Raw genomic sequence first — 17,997 nt, 5'->3', positions numbered from 1 at the left:
ACGACTTCAACTTAAAAGAAGAAGTATTATGAGTGTGTTGCCAGCATGAGAGCAAAAGGGAGACACATGGGAGTAGTATGGCTTTCTTTACAGGTCCTCTGAAGCAAAGGTAATATACTGTAGGTAAAAGGACATACATGAGAATGCAAACACCCAGCTCTCTTCCACCTGCCACATACAATTAGTCATCCAGACATATAGATGTGAGCTCCCTAACATCTCTTGAATGCATCTCCTCTCCCCTAGTCCTACAGTGACTGCCTAGTTCAGGCTCTTAGTGCTTCCAGCTTTGATTACAGGAACAACCTCCAACTGGTCTCCCCAGATCCAACCTTCACTCGCCCCTCCCCCATCCATTATACTTAATAACAATCTTTCTAAAATACATAGCATTTCCAAATTGAGGTCCATAAATGTAGCCTCCGGGGGTCCGTCATTTTTCCTATACTATTGTTTCCTAATTTTTATTTTTATAATAAAAAATAAGCATGGACATCTATACAAATGACTATCTTACAATCAACTTGTGTCTCATATTTTCTATGACTAACATTAAATTTGCTCCATGAGAAGGCATACAGTACAAGTTAAGCTTTCATATTAAGTCAGACTGAAGTAAAGTGGTTGGAGAATTAAGGCCATCAGATGGCCTGGCCGTCAGAGGTGAGGGTGTGCAGACCTCAAAAGGACTTGACCGTAATAGTCAGAACTGCAGTCACCCCACAAGTTGGCTCACTGTTGTCCAGACCCCATCTCATATGCACCAACATTTATTAGCATTTGTTAGCAATAAATTTATCATTAGCATTATTAGCAATAAATATAGTTGTGGATTGTGTATTGAAGTATTTTGTGTTTTTGTTTCCAGAAACAATATGACCAGGCACTCATTAAATGCATATTTCTGTAATGCCAACAAGAACAATTAAAGAGAATAGGAACAGCTTTCCTCAGTTATTGCCTCATTAAAACCAGTATTCAAGAATTGCTTGGTCAAAGATTTTGGCTTGAGTATGAAATCTGACTATTCTGAATTAGAAACAAAAGCTTTGAAAGTTTCAGCTCCACACTGTACATCAGATGATTTTCTGCATCAACGTAATTGAATTCAAAATATGGAATGCAATTAAATATGGAACTGGACAGCAGGCCATATGTTTTCACTATTACCCAGCACTGAAGATTTAGTTTCAGCAAAACCAAAAACATCTATCACATTATACTAACCCTGATGTACCACTTCTATGTTTCATTAATATTTTATCTTAAAATTGGTTTCAGTTTTATAGTAGTAAGAGACTATTACAGTAAGGAGTTTTATGTTTATAACGATTTCTGTGATAGAATAACAAAAATAATTTAACACAACACCAAGATTCCCGCAGAACAATTTCTCAAGTTTGACAAACACAGCTCAGACTTTATCTCCCAAACCTCTTGCAGAAGGCCCTTTCTCTCACTTGTTCATCTTACTAACGACTACTGGCTCTTTAAAATTCTGCTCAAGAGTGTGAGTTTTCCCTGCACCTCTCTGCAGCACCACCCCACCACCCCACCTGCCCTGGACTCCCAGTGTGATCCCTGCATCTTTCTGTGTTTCCCTCAGCATTCAATGCATTCCTACAGCGGATCACCCTCAAACAGTGTGGTGATCTCTGATTTTACCTGCTCATATTTCTCAGTAGACCATATGCTCATTCAATCCTTCCAACAACCACAGGAGGTAGATACTATCATTTCCCAATTTTACAGATGAGAAAGTGGAGGCTCAGAGAGGAATGGTAATTTGCCTAAGGTCACAAAGTTATTCATCAGTAGAACTAAGTTAAGTCCAAACTGTCTACTCCAAAGCTTTTGGCATAGCTACAATGCAAGACCAAATAGACAAATGTGAGTGGTTGAAAACAGAAAAAAATACATAGGCAAATCTGTTAACTCACCTTTAGTTTTTCCTTGAGAATTCTATTCCTTTGTAGTTTTATCACTTCATTTCTTTCTAAAACGGCCTCTCGCTGACTTTGAATAGCTTGCTAGATTGGGAAGAGAAAGGAAAGCATGGCAAAGAGTCCAGGGTTATCAAGAGCGATACAGCGATAAGACGCACATCTCTTTTGGCAATGTATCTTCGTTTGGCCCAGACAAGTGTGCATGTGTTCAAATTTTATAATATTAATCATGAAAAGTATTATTTAAAAATAACTAGTTCACGCATATGTCCAAACTCACTAAGATGTTTACATTAAACGTGTGCAATTTTTTTATATCAATTATATCCCAACAGAGCTCAAAAAATAAAAATAAAAGTAGTCCATACTTACATTTCCCACTTTTCTTTCCCTGAAATGAAAATTATAACAATTACTTAACTTATTGTGTGTCATGGCAGTCTTTCAACTTTCCCTGAGAGCAGTATATACCTTAATACCTTTACATACACTTTCTTTGGTCCACATGTACCCTCTTCTGATCCACCTCCAGGGTCCATTTGAAAAAAGTGTCTTTATTTCTCAATGTTTTGCTGGTGGTAGAATTTTCCGTGACCTCGCCCACTGGCCCAGTCTCTCCCATAGTACTTTGTCCCTCTCTTATTTTTTTTTTAAATGTTTATTTATTTATTTTGAGAGAGAGAGAGAGAAAGAGGAGCAGAGAGAGAGAATCCCAAGCAGGCTCAGCACTGTCAGCACCGAGCTCGATCTCACAAACCACAAAATCACGATCTGAGCTGAAATCAAGAGTTGGACACTTAACTGAATGAGCCACCCAGGTGCCCCAGTGTGTCCTTCTCTTATAATCTTTAACCCTCTTTTAAGTCAGTGATCTCAGTGACTAGGCAATATGCCTCTCTGAATCTGCAGCCCCTACCACCATGCTCAATAAAGGTTTCATAAGTTTGACTGAATTATGTTTAGTTGCAGAACTGGCGTGGGAAGGGAGAACTGGAGATACTATTATGGGGTGGGGGGCCGTGGGGTGAAGGGAATCTTCAGGGGGGAAAACAAACAAAGCTGAAGTTCCAACCTAGGCCATGAAAGTGAGAAGTTGGAGGAAAAGCCTTGGCCTATTTCTTCATCCAGGAAGTTGTCTCTGCTTAGTGAATTCCTGGAGAATTCAAGTTTCAGTGGGTGTGGGGGAGATGACAGGTGACAGGTAGAGATCCTCTTTTTAGAGCAGAGAAGCATTAACAACATTACATCTGGTGACCATATGCCCCGCGCACCCAGGACAGACCAGTTTATACCAGCTGCTTCTCTGTAAGAGTTAATAACACCCCCTTTCCACCTTCAAAGTGTGCCATATAGAAAATAAATTATAGCTCTCTTGGGTATGGGGGTACAGAGGTCTACATGAAAATCAGGACATTTTAACATCTATTAAACTCTAAAATGCTTACCTTCCATTAAAATTTTGTCTGAGTATGACTCTGTAAGAATCCTGCTACTTTTGGCCAAAGTTCTGAAACTTGGAGAACTTGCTCCAAATGGGAGCAAATCTTAAAATCTGAAACAGAATCTGACACTTCAAAGCTGTACCGTGCCAGACAGTACTATACAAAGTGCCAACTAGCTGTGGGGGCATCTACACTTCTGTATCTGTGGGGGGCGGGAGGACCATCACACTGCACACCTCCAGGAGGTGCTCTTTGCATCTCATATACATGAGTGGCTCCCCTGGAGCTATATAGGCCACAGCCTATTGAGTATTAAGCAGCTTCACTGGAGGAGGGTCCCCAACGGTTTAGATTCCCAAGACAATCTGCTCAAGGGTCCTGATATCCCAGGAAGCCACCCAGACTCCTCTTTCATCCGCAGCAGTCACTTCTCTAAGTCTGAAACGCCCAGGGGTCAAGGCTCTGTTGTTACAGTAGTCGGGGCCCATGGAGGAAAGCCCACAGGCCTACAAACCCAGCACGGTACCTTAGATACTCCAGCAGGTGGAGTTTGTCAGTCTTGGTGACCACCAGGGCAACGTCCCTGCAGAAGCCCCTTTGGCAGGCTTTGATGCTCTCATTCAAAAGGTCTTCATGGGCTCTCCCTCCAGAAACTCTTTCGATGTCACTGATCAGCCAGATCACTGAGCACTTATCAATGGTCTGTGAAACATAACCACAACAGGTTTAAGAACATAAATGGTGTCTCAGTTGTAGAGGACGTGGTCTCTTCATGTATCATTTGTGGCCTCCATGTTCTGCCCCATCTCTTTGCCAGTCCCACCTCTCACCTCTCCCCACGGCACTCTCCATGTACCAGCCAGACTGAGCTTCTCGAAGTTTCTCAGGTGTGACCTGCTCTTTTATCTCTCAGGACCTTTGCACTTGCCACACAGCCTCTGCTTGACTTCCATCTGCTCTTTGAGACTGCTAACAGCCACCTGAGGGTGGGTTGGCCCCCCCCCCTCTGTATCCTACAGCAAGCACCTGGACTTACCTGCCATTGTACCTCACAGAGCTATTGTACAGGATCAGTTCTTTGCACACTCCCCGCCGCCCTGCAACCGCAAGGGACCTGATGAGAAGTGGCTACACTTTACAGCTTGGAATCTACATCACCTCCAGTACAGCGCTTGGCCCTAATAGAGGCTTCATAGATGTCTGTGGCATTAGTGATTGACAGAATTCAAGAAATCAGACCTCCAGTCCCAGATCCATCACTGGCTTGCTTTACCTCAGCTGTCTTCTAGGGAAAATTATTGTTTTTCCAGAACTGGTTCTGGTCATGCATTGCCCCCAAAGTTATCACCACAGGGCATCATTTTGATATTTGACTGCCCCTGCCTATTCAGCACACTGCCACCATGTGGAGACAAGGAGCCAGAAACCTTATGATTCAAGTTGCAAAGGCCAATGAGCACGACATTACAATTTATGATTAATATCATTGCTCTATTAGCTATGCAACTTTTATGGGACAGGTTTTATGTGTTGCCTTGTGACATTTCTCTTGGCATATTATTTCACTGGTCTTACTTCTCCATATAAATGAAAAGTTGTTCCAGCTCAGGGACTGAGTTTATTTGAGGTTCCTCAGGACAGCACTTTGCACATAAAGGTGTAACAAGTTTGTGATTTGCTAATTAAATCATCATTTTGCTTTATGCCAATGGTTCGTAACTCAGGGCAACTCTGTACCTGAGAATGGCAGTCTCTGGAGACATTTTTAATTGTTATGACTTGGCGTTGGTGTTAGTGGGTGGAGGCCAGGGATGCTATAAACATCCTTCCATGCCCAGGTCAGCACCCCACAACAAAGAATTATCTGGCCCAAAATGTCAGCTGAGCCTGAGAAATCTTGACCTAGAGTAGTGGGTTTTGAGTTTGTTTTTAGCAGTGGAGGCTTTTTTCAAATGAAAGCTGAGGAAGAATTCCAATTGGTTTTTAAAAATTGAACTGCTTTAGTTGAACTGGAGGTGGAAGGTTTAGAGGCCCCCCACCTGCACCACATCACCTACCCTCTGTTCATGGATCATTATTTTAAAACCATAAATCTCTAGAGTTAGACAAACGTCACTGTTTTATAGAGAAGATAATAGGCCCCAAGAAGCAAAAGACCAGTTTAAGGCCACACGACTATGGGTCCTGAACTTCCTCCCTATGTGGATGGACTCACATTTAGGCAGGAAAGTAAAATCAACAGCTCCCTCCTACTTCCCAAATTACAATCTAACTAGGGAAGCTACTAAGCTATTCACTCAGGCTGTGGAACACTGTAGAGTAGCAGACCCCAAACTCCTGAAGGGCAGGGCCTCTTGTACCTTCGTATTCCCCAGTCCTGGCAAACTGCAGGTGCTTAATAAATGTTTATTAACATAAGAAGAGGCCTGTAAGTCTCAGACCCTACAAGAGGCTCTGGCTGCCGGGATTTGGTAAAGTTGGAGTTGCAGAAGACACAAAAAAGCGAACCTAGAGCAACTGAGCTTAGGAGTGGTGGTACCACAGCCACCCCCACATCCTCCCTCCCCGCGATGAGAACAGGCCTCAGAGCTCAAGTGACACGCCTAACGTCTCAGGACTTCAAAGTGGCAGCCAGGGACATGTAAATTCATAATACTCTTAGTTTAGGGAAGGCAAGGCTGGCAGCTGGAGAGACAGGGGAGGGGGCAGGGTGTTCTGTTCTCCCTGAAAAGAGGGGAGTCTTTAGTAACTCCTTGTGAGAGAATATCACAAAACCACAAGAATGCAGGGGAGCTGAGGCCAAGCAGAGCAGGCTGGGAACAGTCCCTTCACTTTAACCGGACCTCCTCAGAGCGGGTGTTCTGAGCCAGATCTGCTGGCTCCTCTGTTCTGAGTGGCCTTTGATTGGCTTCCCAGAGTATCATAACTGGCAGCAACCATGGCTCCATCCGGTGAGAGAGGCTAGCCGCCTCCCTAGGCTGTTGCTCCCGGGACCCAGCCTGGAACTAGCCAAGGTTGGCAATTCCACTCCAAGAGCTGAGACCCTGTAGAAACAAAGGCCCTCATGGTCGGGCCTGAGCGGACCACCAAGGAGAAGGACACTGGGACTGCCTTTATCTTAAAGAACTGTTAGGGGAGGTCCTGTGGGGAGACACAGAGCCTCAGCTGGGAAGGTAGGAACCTGCTCTCTGGTTCAAATTCTGCCATTCAGTAGTTGTGCGGTCTTGGGCAAATTACTTCCCTTCTCTGAGCCTTTATTTCCTTATCTGTAAAATCCAGGCATAGGCTGATTATCTGTAAGCTGTCATCCTGATTCTATCATCCTGATCTTGACTCAAATCCAGTCCAGAGCTCTGCAGCCCTCAGTCATTCATTTAGCACAAACCTGCACAAATCCTCCAGTGGATCCTTCTACAGTGCTGGGTTGCTCATGACTTACCGATACCAGCCCTCCTTCCCAGTCCCCTTCCAGCTCCAGTCTTATGTCTCACCTCCCGTGTTCCCACCCTGTGCTCCTGAGCTCCTTCTGCCTAAAGACACCCTTTCTCTCTCTATCACATGCTCCAGTCCTTCTTATCCTTTGAGCTTCCCCAGGAAGGGTAGTATTTAAGCCCATCCCTAAGTTTTCCAAACTTGTCTTCTGTGCCTCTCTCCTTCCACCCCACACCTGTTTCCTCCAGCCACCCAGGAAGACTCATGCTTCCCACAACACGTGGCTCCTTCATTCCTCTGGGTCTTTGCTGCTCCCTGGCCTACAATAGTGCTCAGTGGTCCCATTCTCAACAATCTTCTCTGGTGATAGCTGGGCTTAAGTGCCCTCTCTGAAGTTTCCCTCTCATCCAAAAAGAATTAATTGGATAAAGAAGATGTGGTGTGTGTATATATATATATATATATATATACACATATATGTACATATACATGTACGTATATACACATATATACATATATGTACATATACATGTACGTATATACATATATATGTATACATATATATGTACATATATACATATATATACATATATACATATATGTATATATATATATATTCATTCAATGGACTATTACTCAGTGATGAAAAAGAATGAATTCTTGCCATTTACAACAACGTGGATGGAACTAGAGTGTATAAGCTAGTGTAGAGTGTATAAGTTAGTCAGAGAAAGACAAATATCACATGATTTCACTCATACGTGGAATTTAAGATAAAAAACAGATGAACATAAGGGAAGGGAAGCAAAAAAACCATAAAAACAGAGAGAGAGACAAACCATGAGAGACTCTTAAATACAGAGAACACACTGAGGGTTGCTGGTGGGGTGTTGGGTGGGGGGATGGGGTAAATGGGTGATGGGCATTAAGGAGGACACTGGTTGGGTGTTATAAGTAAATGATGAATCACTAAATTCTATTACTGAAAAATAAATAAATAAAATATATTTTGATTTAAAAAATCCCATATGTTTAATGCACATCCAAATAGACATCTGGATTTGTAGTCTCCATTTTACATGACTCCATTTTTGTTCACTTATTCTTTATTTTAAATCACATATAATACTATCATATTCTATACTATACTGTGTTATACTAAATAAACATTTACACATTTACATAAATTTTCAAGTATATTGATGTTATTGAGAATTGGTGTTCATACATTGGTTTGTAGTAAAGCATTTAAAAACAAACACAATTACAAAAAGAAAAAAATTCATTACTATTGCTCTCCTTTTTAAGTAATGTGGTTTGTTAATTAATACGACTAACTGATTCTCTTCTGGACTATAGGACTCCCAAGGGCATGGACTTTGTCTCTCTCTATCCAAAACCCAATACAGAATTGAGTAGATGCTCAGTGGGTGTTCGCTGAAGGAATGAGGTCTCTTTTTGGAGGTAATTTCTATCTGTGAGTGTTCATAGCACCTTGGACTTCTCTTACATCACTTTCTGCTGTGGATTTTGACATCTGTGGGTTTCTTCTCTCCTATTAGACTCTAAGCCCCTTGCAGGAAGGCTCTGTTTCCCATTCAACATTGTTTTATTTTGCTTTCATCTTTTTAGCTGTCAAGATAATACATGTTCATGCAATATACAAAAAATATGGGGGTGTATGTAGTAAAGAGTGCTGGTAATCACAGAAATTCCTGTTAACAGTTGGGTGTGTATCCTTCCTAAAGGCAGGTTTCTACTTTTGCTGTACATTTATTAACACCACACACACACACACACACACACACAATGTGCATGCACACACATGTTTCTTAACATTAAAGGTCATGCTCTGCATCTTTTAATTTAGCTTTGTCTAACCATATAGGATTACAGTGGGGTTTAAGAGCAGAAAGGCTCTCAAGCCATCTTGCCTTTATTAAAATCCCCAGTGTGCTAAAGGGCAAATTATTTCACTGAGAATAGTACCTAGCACAAAGTAAATGCTTGGTATATTATTATTATTATTATTATTAGCTATAATCTTTGCATCCTCAGTGCAAAGCACATTGTTTTACATATTATACATGTTTGATGAATGAAAAGGAAATGAACAAAGAGATAAATTCTTTAAAATATTTCAACCTCTAATCATTAGGTACAGATCTAACTACCCCAATGCTTTACTCTGGCTGTAGACATATCTGGAGGTGCCTGGCCAGCTCTAATTTCATTTGCCAGGAATTGAACCCCTACCCAAGTTTTGGTTGAAGGGGTAGACTTTCATTTCAACCATCACCTTCAGCACAGCTGACCGCATGCACTAAAGATAGATGCTTAATCCAGAGATTAAGTTAGCTAGGCAGTAATCGATCCCATTTTCCTCCTCAGGAATTTGAACTAAAAGGCATAGAGACTATAGTCAGAGAGTTGTAGGCATATGAACTACAATTCCATTTAAAGACAGGGTTAAGGTGGTCATTTTTCACAATATGGATCCTAAGGGCTAAGTAGAGAAAACTAAGAGAAAAGCAGGGCTCTGCAGAGAACTGCACAGAGAAACAGTCACAAGAGCCATGTAGAAGAAGAGAGAGAAAATAGCTGCTTTTATCCTGATAGGTGGCCCTGAGGCCTGGCTGTGTCTCATGAGATCCTTTGATATTCTTCCGATTAGCCTCTTAACTTGGGGTTGCTTCAGCAGGTCTCTGTTCCTTGCAACTACACACAGTAGCAGCCTCCTCATTTCTTGGTGCTGGACCGTAAGCTTCTCTACCTTGTACTCAACTCTTGGCCTCCCTTCCCCCCTCTGTCTGTATTTCTTCTGCTTCCTTCTAGACCAATCTATTGCTGGTCCTTCTCCTGATCACACACTCTTGTTCTAACTTCCAGGTCTGCCTCATGATTCGTCTCTCCCCAGTGTCTCTGGCCACACACATCCTGCCATTGCCCTGAGGCTTAGAACCTAGAAAGTAGAAGAATTTAACTCCAGTGAGCTCATAAAACCCCTTGGTTGCTTTAGAAAGGGTGGAGGAGTTAAGCAAAGAGGACATGAAGCCACGTGAAAGAGAATCACCTTTTTCCACATCTCATCCCTCTTGCTGTTGAAGTCGCCGGTGCCTGGAATGTCCACCAGCACAACCCCTTCTGGTATCATCTCTGATTTGGGAAGAGTCACTTCCACATGTTTGATCAAGGGCCAAATTTGTGTCTCAGCTGATTCGCCATCCAAGTCTCTCCTGTGCGTCCGGATGTAAGGGTCCAGCTTGACAGACAGCTCTTCTGCCTGAGGAAGAAGGACACAATCACACACACCAGACATTCTCCCAGCTCCTCTGTCCTGGATCGCCTATGATCCAGGTTCAGTGAAGGTACACCAATAGTGGTAAGAAGCAGCACTGGACAATGGGCACCAGAAGACCTTATCCAGTTTTCAAGAGCCAGAAAGGACCCTGGAGATCAGAAAGTGCAAGCTCCTTAATTTACAGATGAAGAAACCACAGTCAGTTAGAACAGAGCTTCGGTAAAGCCATAGTTTCACTGGATAATAATTTCATCTTCTAAATTCCTTTTCAGTTCCTTTTTTCTTTAAGTTTTTTCTAACTTATTTTGAGAGAGAGAGTGCGCGTGGCCGAGGTGCAGAGAGAGATGGAGAGAGAATCCCAAGCAGGCTCTGCACTGTCAGTGCAGACCCTGATGTGGGGCTTGATCCCAGAAACCCTGAGATCATGACCTGAGCAGAGATAAAGAGTCAGATGCTTCACCAAGTGAGCCACCCAGGCGCCTCCCGTTTCGATTCTAAAATTAATGTGATTAATGATCAGGGAACCAAAGGCAAGCTGAGGGCAAAGCACAAGCTAATACCTCACAACACCTCCCCCCCCCCACACCCCTCTGGTGGGATATGTGTGATATTCTTCAGCCACTCCTGGCTGCCCAAGAATGAAGGGAAGGCAAAAAACATATGGTTACCTGATAGAGATCACAGCCATGCAGGACATGGGTCTCCATCGATTTATAAATGTCTTAGTAAATTACAAGAAAAAGGCAATCTTATCAATAGCTTAACCTCCAGAAACCTATAGACTCAGTTTCCTGGAGGCCTAACATTCCCCTCCCCTCCATAGTGATATGGGGAACAAAGGCAAGAAGGAAATGGTAAAGTCAAATTTCCTTATAACCTGCACCCCATTGACAAATACTTGAGGTAGGCAGAGTAAAACATTCATTCCTCTAGGAACTCCCTACTGTCTTAATGTTAATGCATTATTAGAGAAAAAACATTAGCTTGACAATAGCTAGGCCTCCAGTATCTTGTGAATCTTCTTTAACATATGCAAGTCCTTTTGGAAACACCCCTTTCCCTTACCTCCCCCAACTCCCAGGTATATAATCAGCCACTCCTCACACTTAGAATGCAGCTCTTTCTGCTTCTTCCTGTCCCCATGCTTTAATAAAATCACCTTTTTGCACCAAAGATATCTCAAGAATTCTTTCTTGGTCATCGGCTCCAGACAACCCCCCCCCCCCCACCACTCCAAAACCACATCAATTAATATGCAATCTAAATTTTGGAGACAGAGTATTCTTCCCACATGGCTAATGCAAACATTTGGATTACCAGAAGTCCCCAACTACAGAAAATTGATAGTGATATGGTGACCATATTTGCCAAATTAAAAATTGATCTGGGTTTTAAAATTTCTCCTCGTAGTACAAGAAATATCTTGACATGTAGGCATTTCCAGAATGTTTTAATGATGGTGAGTGGGATGGGGAATTGTTCTCAGCCCATTGTTTCTTCTACCTAAACATATCTTGAGACAGTGACACATTCAGGCCAGCAACTATGTGTGTGGCAGCAAATCTTTACTGGGCTACCACTTCAGAGGACGGGAGATTTGGGATGTATGGTGCACATTGTTTTGTTTTGTTTTGTTTTCAATGTTTATTTATTTTTTGAGAGAGAGCAAGCATGAGCAGGGGAAAGTCAGAGAGAGAGGGAGACACAGAATCCGAAGCAGGCTCCAGGCTCTGAGCTGTCAGCACAGAGCCCGACGCGGGGCTTGAACTCACCAACCATGAGATCATGACCTGAGCCGAAGTCAGATGCTTAACCGACTGAGCCACCCAGGTGTCCCTGGTGGTCATTGTTAATAAATATCTATAGAATAATCATGAAAGAAAGATAAGAATGGAAATTTTTTTTAATGTTTATTTATTTTTTAGAGAGAGAGAGAATGAGTGGGGTAGAGGCATAGAGAGAGGGGGACAGAGGATCTGAAGCAGGCTTCATGGTGACAGCAGAGAGCCTGATGTAGGGCTTGAATTCATGAACCTTGAGATCACTACCTGAGCCGAAGTCAGACGCTTAACAGACTGAACCACCCAGGTGCCCCAAAACTGGAAATTCTTAAAAGAGTTGGGTTTAAATCAAGGGATTTGATGCAATGTGTGTAGGGAGTCACAGAATTCATCAATTCTAATCAAATAACAGGAAATTGTGAAAGAAATGATGATAAAAGTTCTTTAAGATATTTAAAAATAAAGCAGAGGAGCACCTGGGTGGCTCACTCGGTTAAGCAGCTGACTTCAGCTCAGGTCATGATCTCACAGTTTGTGAGTTCGAGGCCCACGTTGGGCTCTGTGCTGACAGCTCAGAGCTTGGAGCGCACTTCGGATTCTGTGTCTCCCTCTCAGGCTGCTCCTCCCCTGCTCATGCTGTGTGTGTCTCTCTCTCAAAAGTAAATAAACATTAAAAAATAGTAATAAAGCAGATACATTAAGGGCAATGTGAAAGAACAAACATGGGCTTGAGAAGTCCCTTTGTGTAAGAAGGCTCAACCCAATAAACTGGCTCAGGATAAATCATTCTAGGAGGCAGACTCAGCTTCCTTCATTGTAGTCTGGAACCTCGGACACAAACCCAATCTGTGCCCTCACTCACTGAGATGTAATTGTGTTTCAATGAATATTTACACTCCTTGTTTCAACCCTAAATTTGTAACACTGGGAAGGGATATTTCTAAATACAGAATATTGAAGAAATAGATACTGATACCTTGGTGTAAGTTAGTTGGTGTTAAGTTGTGTGTATGCAGATAAAGTAATCAGTTTTATAATCATTGTATTTCTTTGGACATGCTCAGTCTATGTTTTAGACATTAGGAGTGTAATTATTCTGAACAGTAATACCCATTTAAATATAAAAAGTGACTATTATATTTGTTGATTTCCTAGCTATACAAGAGCTAAGTGACTTGAAAGATTTCATTTATTTGACTTCTAAGTGTGCCTGGCCAAGTCTTTAAAAATTTTTGAGAGAACTGAATATATTAAATTTGAACTATAATATAAAGTCTAAGGAAATTTGATTAATTATATAAGTAGTGTGAGCTATTTAAGGAGGATTTGCTATGTTAAATTTAGGATGTAATTGAATGCTAAATTTTAGAACAAGTGTAAGTAATTGTTCTTATTTTATACAAAAAAAAATGCCGGATTTATAAATAGAATAGCAACATTTTAAAAATGAATTTTAAGAAACAAAAAAAAAAAACTAGGTTTTAAATATATAATCTCAATAAGTTACACATTAGTTCTACAAGTCTTAAATTTACAATGAAATGTAATTTAATAAGATGGATATTGATTATAAAAGTGAGGAGAGAGTTTTTCTACTATATCCAATATCCATCCTGTCCTCTGTCTGTGCTAGCTGAATAGTGTTTGTCTGTCTGTCTGGGCAGCCAATCGCAACACATGTGCTTCTTGCTTTAGACTCCCTTTCAGCTGGGAAAGGCCATGTGCCCGAACCAGAGGCCAGTTCTGAAAAAAAATCTACCCAGAAATTTGTTGGGGGTGTTTTTGAGAAATCTTTTACTTTCCAAGGAAAGGGGAGATGTGTTTGATGCCAACTTTTTATCCTTTTCTTTCTGCCATGAAGCCAGCTGTGAAGTCTAGCACCTCAGTAGCAATCTTGTGACTATGAGGCAACAAGTATGATGAACGGCCAAGGGAACTCAGGAGGTGTTGATCTTGATATTGTTGAGCCACTGAACCAACCCACAAACTCAACCACTTCCAGACTCTTATGTGAGAAAATGAATAAATCCTTATTCATTTAAGCCATTGTAAATGGGGTGTTTTTTTTTTTAACATCTGCAGCCCAAAGCATCCTTAATTAATCCTCAAGCAACTATAAATAGTCTTTCCTGTGCACAAAAGATCTCCCATTCAGACACTAAAATTTCTCATTTGACAGCCATAAATAACTAAAAAGAACTTGGTCAGGGATGCTTCTGATTTGGGTATCAACTTATTTCCAATAAAAACACCATGCCTTGAGCAAATCTCCTAAATGGATTCAATTATTATACTTGAGACACATGATAAAATAAAGAAAAAAATCTTGAAGCTACCTCTTCTGCCTTGAGGGTGATGATTCTGGATGTGGGAATCTTTCCTTTGGGCTTTGCCCTTAGTAACTCTTCATAGTTCTTCCTTTCCGCCCCATTTCCATAAAGCATTTGTAGCTTCCAGATGGCTTCCTCCACTGCATCATCCCTGTCCCATGCATCTGCTTCTTCTCTGTCCAGTTCCTCTGTCCTGTGCAGGAGTGTAGTCAAGTTCTTCAGCTCTTCCTTCCACTCCTGCCAAGGGAGAGCAGGGCCAAGCCCCTCAACACACAGATACAGAAAACCACGACAAAGGGAGGAGGCCACTGCTCTGGGGAGTGGGTGGCAGGAGGAGACTTCATATTCAGGAAATCTAAAATCATTTAATCCAACAAGAGATCATCCAATCCAAACCCCTTGTTTTGTCAGTGAGGAAACGGGGAGCCAAAGAGGGAAATGGCTTGCCCAAAGTCCCATAACAATAGTGACAGGATGCGGGCTAAAACCCCCATCTCGCTCCACTGAGCTTTCTCATTCTGTACTATGTTCTTTCCATTTAACAAAGGCCTAAATTCTATTTACAAAGAATATCATGTTAATCTCTAAATGAGAGGGAGAAGGAAAGAGAGAAAAGGAAGGAAAGAAGAGGGGGAAGGAGGAAAGAGAGGAGGGAGAGAGAGAAAAACAGGAAGGGTAAACAGGAAGGAAGGAAGCAAGGAAGGAAGGAGACACTTACTTGGTCAGAGAGAAGGTGGATTTTGGCCTCGTATTGTTCACAGCAGCCTGAGCTCACTTGTACAATACACGATGTACATATACTTTCTCCAGACACTGGTAGAAACATTGCTTGCTGGATGATGGCATTGATCAGGGAGCTCTTCCCAGCCCCTGTGCTTCCAAATAATCCAATGTAGATTGGGTCCAATGATGGTTTTTCAATCAAGGCAAGTAGCCTGTTTCTAGATTGGTTTTTAAATGTACATTGTCATGGTCAGCAAAGCACAGTGGGAAGAGTATCAAAACAGAACACGAAGGACCTGAGTTCGAATCCTAGGCAAGTCGTACATCTTTTTGAGTCTCCACTATTTTCTTGATAAAAGGAGAATATTAGTCCCTGTTTGCTACATAGTTGTCACGAGGATCAAAAAATATTATGCAAAAAGTAAGTACCATTACTTGGAAATGATAATTCTATACAAGCTCTGTAATTCCTATATAGATATGAAGCAATTTTGCTTGTGTCCTGTGGAAATTACATAGTCTGGTTCCTAGATATAAAGTTTGGGCAGAGGTAAAGTATTGCTGAGAGCAACACAGAGTCTTATTGAGCAGGAGATTCAGCCCTGTCACCAATCAAGTCCCTCTAGTCATCTGAGCCCAGCAGTTGAGGGCACAGGCTAAAGTTTCACACAGCTTGGATTGGATTCATGCCCTTTCACTTACTAACAGTGTGATTTTGGTCAATGTCTTCTTGGCCTCTCTAAGCCACAATTTCAGTAAAACTGGGATGATACAAATAGTTCCTGCTGTATAGGGTATTGGGACAATTAAATGAAATTTGATATATGTACTTAGCAGGTTATCTAGCAACAGTGGCAACCCTATGAATGTCAACTATCAGTATAAACCATAATAGCCCATAGCTATATAACTTTTTAGCCTCCTTTCCTTAGTTTCTAATTGAAAATTCCTTTTCATTGTTGGAGAAAAGCATCTACAGTAACATAAGGAAAGACATGGAAGGAAGATTTTATGATAGCTGATATCAGACTCACATGAGATACTTGACTCCATTAGGAATGCTGTCATCCAGGAAGACAGAATGAATAAGTTTCTGATAAGTATTGCTCAAAACCCTTCTGGTCCGTGACTCCAGTTTTTCATCTGGAATCAATAGGGATGTATTACCTGGGATGTACCTGGCAGGGATCAAGTACTAGGTCTCCAAAAGAGCAATGTGCTCAATACGTCAGAGAAAGGGAATAAAAAAGAAATGAAATGAAAAGCCAATTAAATATGAAAGCAAGTTATCTGACACTACAGATACTAGTTCATGGGAGATGGCAATTATTGATTGTGAAAGCCTCTCAAGGAGCTAGCCTGCTCTGAAACTCCTTGCTACAGAAGTCAGTATAGGCTTTGTCATGGGTTATAGCCCTTCTAGATTCTTCTCTCCTGTGGTCATAAAAAGAAAACTTGCAAGGCCGTCATATTAATACTCACCAAGGCACCAAATCAACCATTTTCGCAATCTTTGTTCTAATCAGGAAGAGGTTATTTTGATAACAGCCCTCCTATCCAGAGACTCCTACAGATGAATTGTCAAATTATAGATCTCTGCAGAGACTCTGAAGCCCCCTTTTCTGGATCAGGATGATTTGACTATGTTTCATCCTTCTTTCCAATTTGACCTTCTCTTCCCTTGAGCATTTTGACACATTTGGAAAAGGACAGAGCCACATTAAAACAAGCTCCACAGCAGTTTCATGACACTCACATTCCTTAAGAGCACTTTGTTCCACGGAGGGAAATGCTCGGAACCGCTGGTCTCTATCTGAACGTCTTCTTTTTTTCATTGGCTCTTTAAATAAATCATCATCAACTAGAGATAAACAGAGATTATATAAAATTAAAGATCCTGGGGCATAGTATACTTGCCTGACCTCTATCAACACACAAACCCAAAGAATCTAAGAAGGCTCCTGCCAGCTCTGTATGCGTAAAGTCATTCCAGAAGCAGGCACCATTGGGCCATTCCAGTCTGGTCCCTACTTCCTGGAGTCACAGAACTTCTCATCTAGATCTGAAGTGCAGAGTCCAAAATATCTCCCCAGAACATATGTTGACATTAAATGACAAGTTTGGAAACCCTAAGAAGCCAAAATGGCTGGATATTCTTCACTATATGCCAATTGTGTACAGAGAAACCCAAGAGAGGACTAAGTGTGGGGTGAAGAAAGGCCTCTGGGAGGTCATTTCAAACTGGGAAAAAAATTGATCAGGAGCAGAATGCAGAGGAAAGAATCGGCCACATGACCAGGGCAAACCATTTCTTGACCATCTATGAGATGAGAGGGCTGACAAAAATATACGCAATGTAATAATTCAGGAGGATGTTCTACCAGTGCACGCCCTTCAGAGGTTAAATTTGGGAGAATTTTCCCCCTTCCTCACTGAAAGTCATTAGCAGCTGCTTCCTTACACAAATAAGAATAGAAATCCCCATGAAGCAAAACTTTGTAGTTCTCCCAAGATTTATTCACTTTAATGGGCTTCCTTTGGTTATGAAGTGAAGGGCTGGTAGGGTCCATAATTCTCTGGAAAGGGTACGACCAAAACATTGTGTTCTGGATGAGTTTTAGAAAATACCCCCTGGCAGTATCCACATGGTTAGAAAAGGGCAATAAGTGGGTCTTTGGAGTCAAGGTCATTGGAAATGATCCTAACCCAGTGCTCCTGGGATTGGCTCGTGCCTTGGGAAATGGCCATGAGATGAACCTGAAGAATTGATCCTCAAGAGTCATGGCTCATGGAAGGGTATGAGCCCCCAAAGCTGAGCATGATATTGGGAGGTCATATTCCCTGAAGAACCACAGAGAAGAAGGCTCACATCAGGACCCAGGAGAGCAACCTGCAAGGTACAGCCTCCACTACTGGGCTCCAGACAGCAGGTCTTCCAGATAGTCCAGCCAGCCTTCCCTCTCTGCTCAGCCTTATGGCTTCCAGAACAAATCCTGCCATGTCCTGGAGCCAGCTCACACCCCATAAAGTATTGCAGTGCAG

The 17,997-nt window shown here is 41.9% G+C and overlaps 1 protein-coding gene across 5 annotated transcripts in view; it reads right to left on the bottom strand.

Moving 5' to 3' along the window:
* NUGGC (nuclear GTPase, germinal center associated) overlaps positions 1 to 17,997 on the bottom strand; it is a 56,180-nt gene that overhangs the window by 25,710 nt on the left and 12,473 nt on the right. For all 5 annotated transcript variants that reach the window (XM_049632384.1, XM_049632385.1, XM_049632383.1 and 2 more), the window contains 8 exons: positions 16,712 to 16,816; positions 15,990 to 16,098; positions 14,951 to 15,173; positions 14,239 to 14,469; positions 9,894 to 10,103; positions 3,915 to 4,090; positions 2,319 to 2,337; positions 1,941 to 2,030 (listed from right to left, as the gene is read on the bottom strand). In XM_049632384.1, the coding sequence (XP_049488341.1) occupies positions 1,941 to 2,030; positions 2,319 to 2,337; positions 3,915 to 4,090; positions 9,894 to 10,103; positions 14,239 to 14,469; positions 14,951 to 15,173; positions 15,990 to 16,098; positions 16,712 to 16,816 (1,163 nt within the window). The remainder of the gene's footprint in view (positions 1 to 1,940; positions 2,031 to 2,318; positions 2,338 to 3,914; positions 4,091 to 9,893; positions 10,104 to 14,238; positions 14,470 to 14,950; positions 15,174 to 15,989; positions 16,099 to 16,711; positions 16,817 to 17,997) is intronic.

The sequence above is a fragment of the Panthera uncia genome, chromosome B1, assembly GCF_023721935.1.
Source record: "Panthera uncia isolate 11264 chromosome B1, Puncia_PCG_1.0, whole genome shotgun sequence".
Taxonomy (NCBI): Eukaryota; Metazoa; Chordata; class Mammalia; order Carnivora; family Felidae; genus Panthera; species Panthera uncia.
Note: the sequence above shows the minus strand (reverse complement) of the source record. Positions and strands in the feature narration are given on the sequence as shown.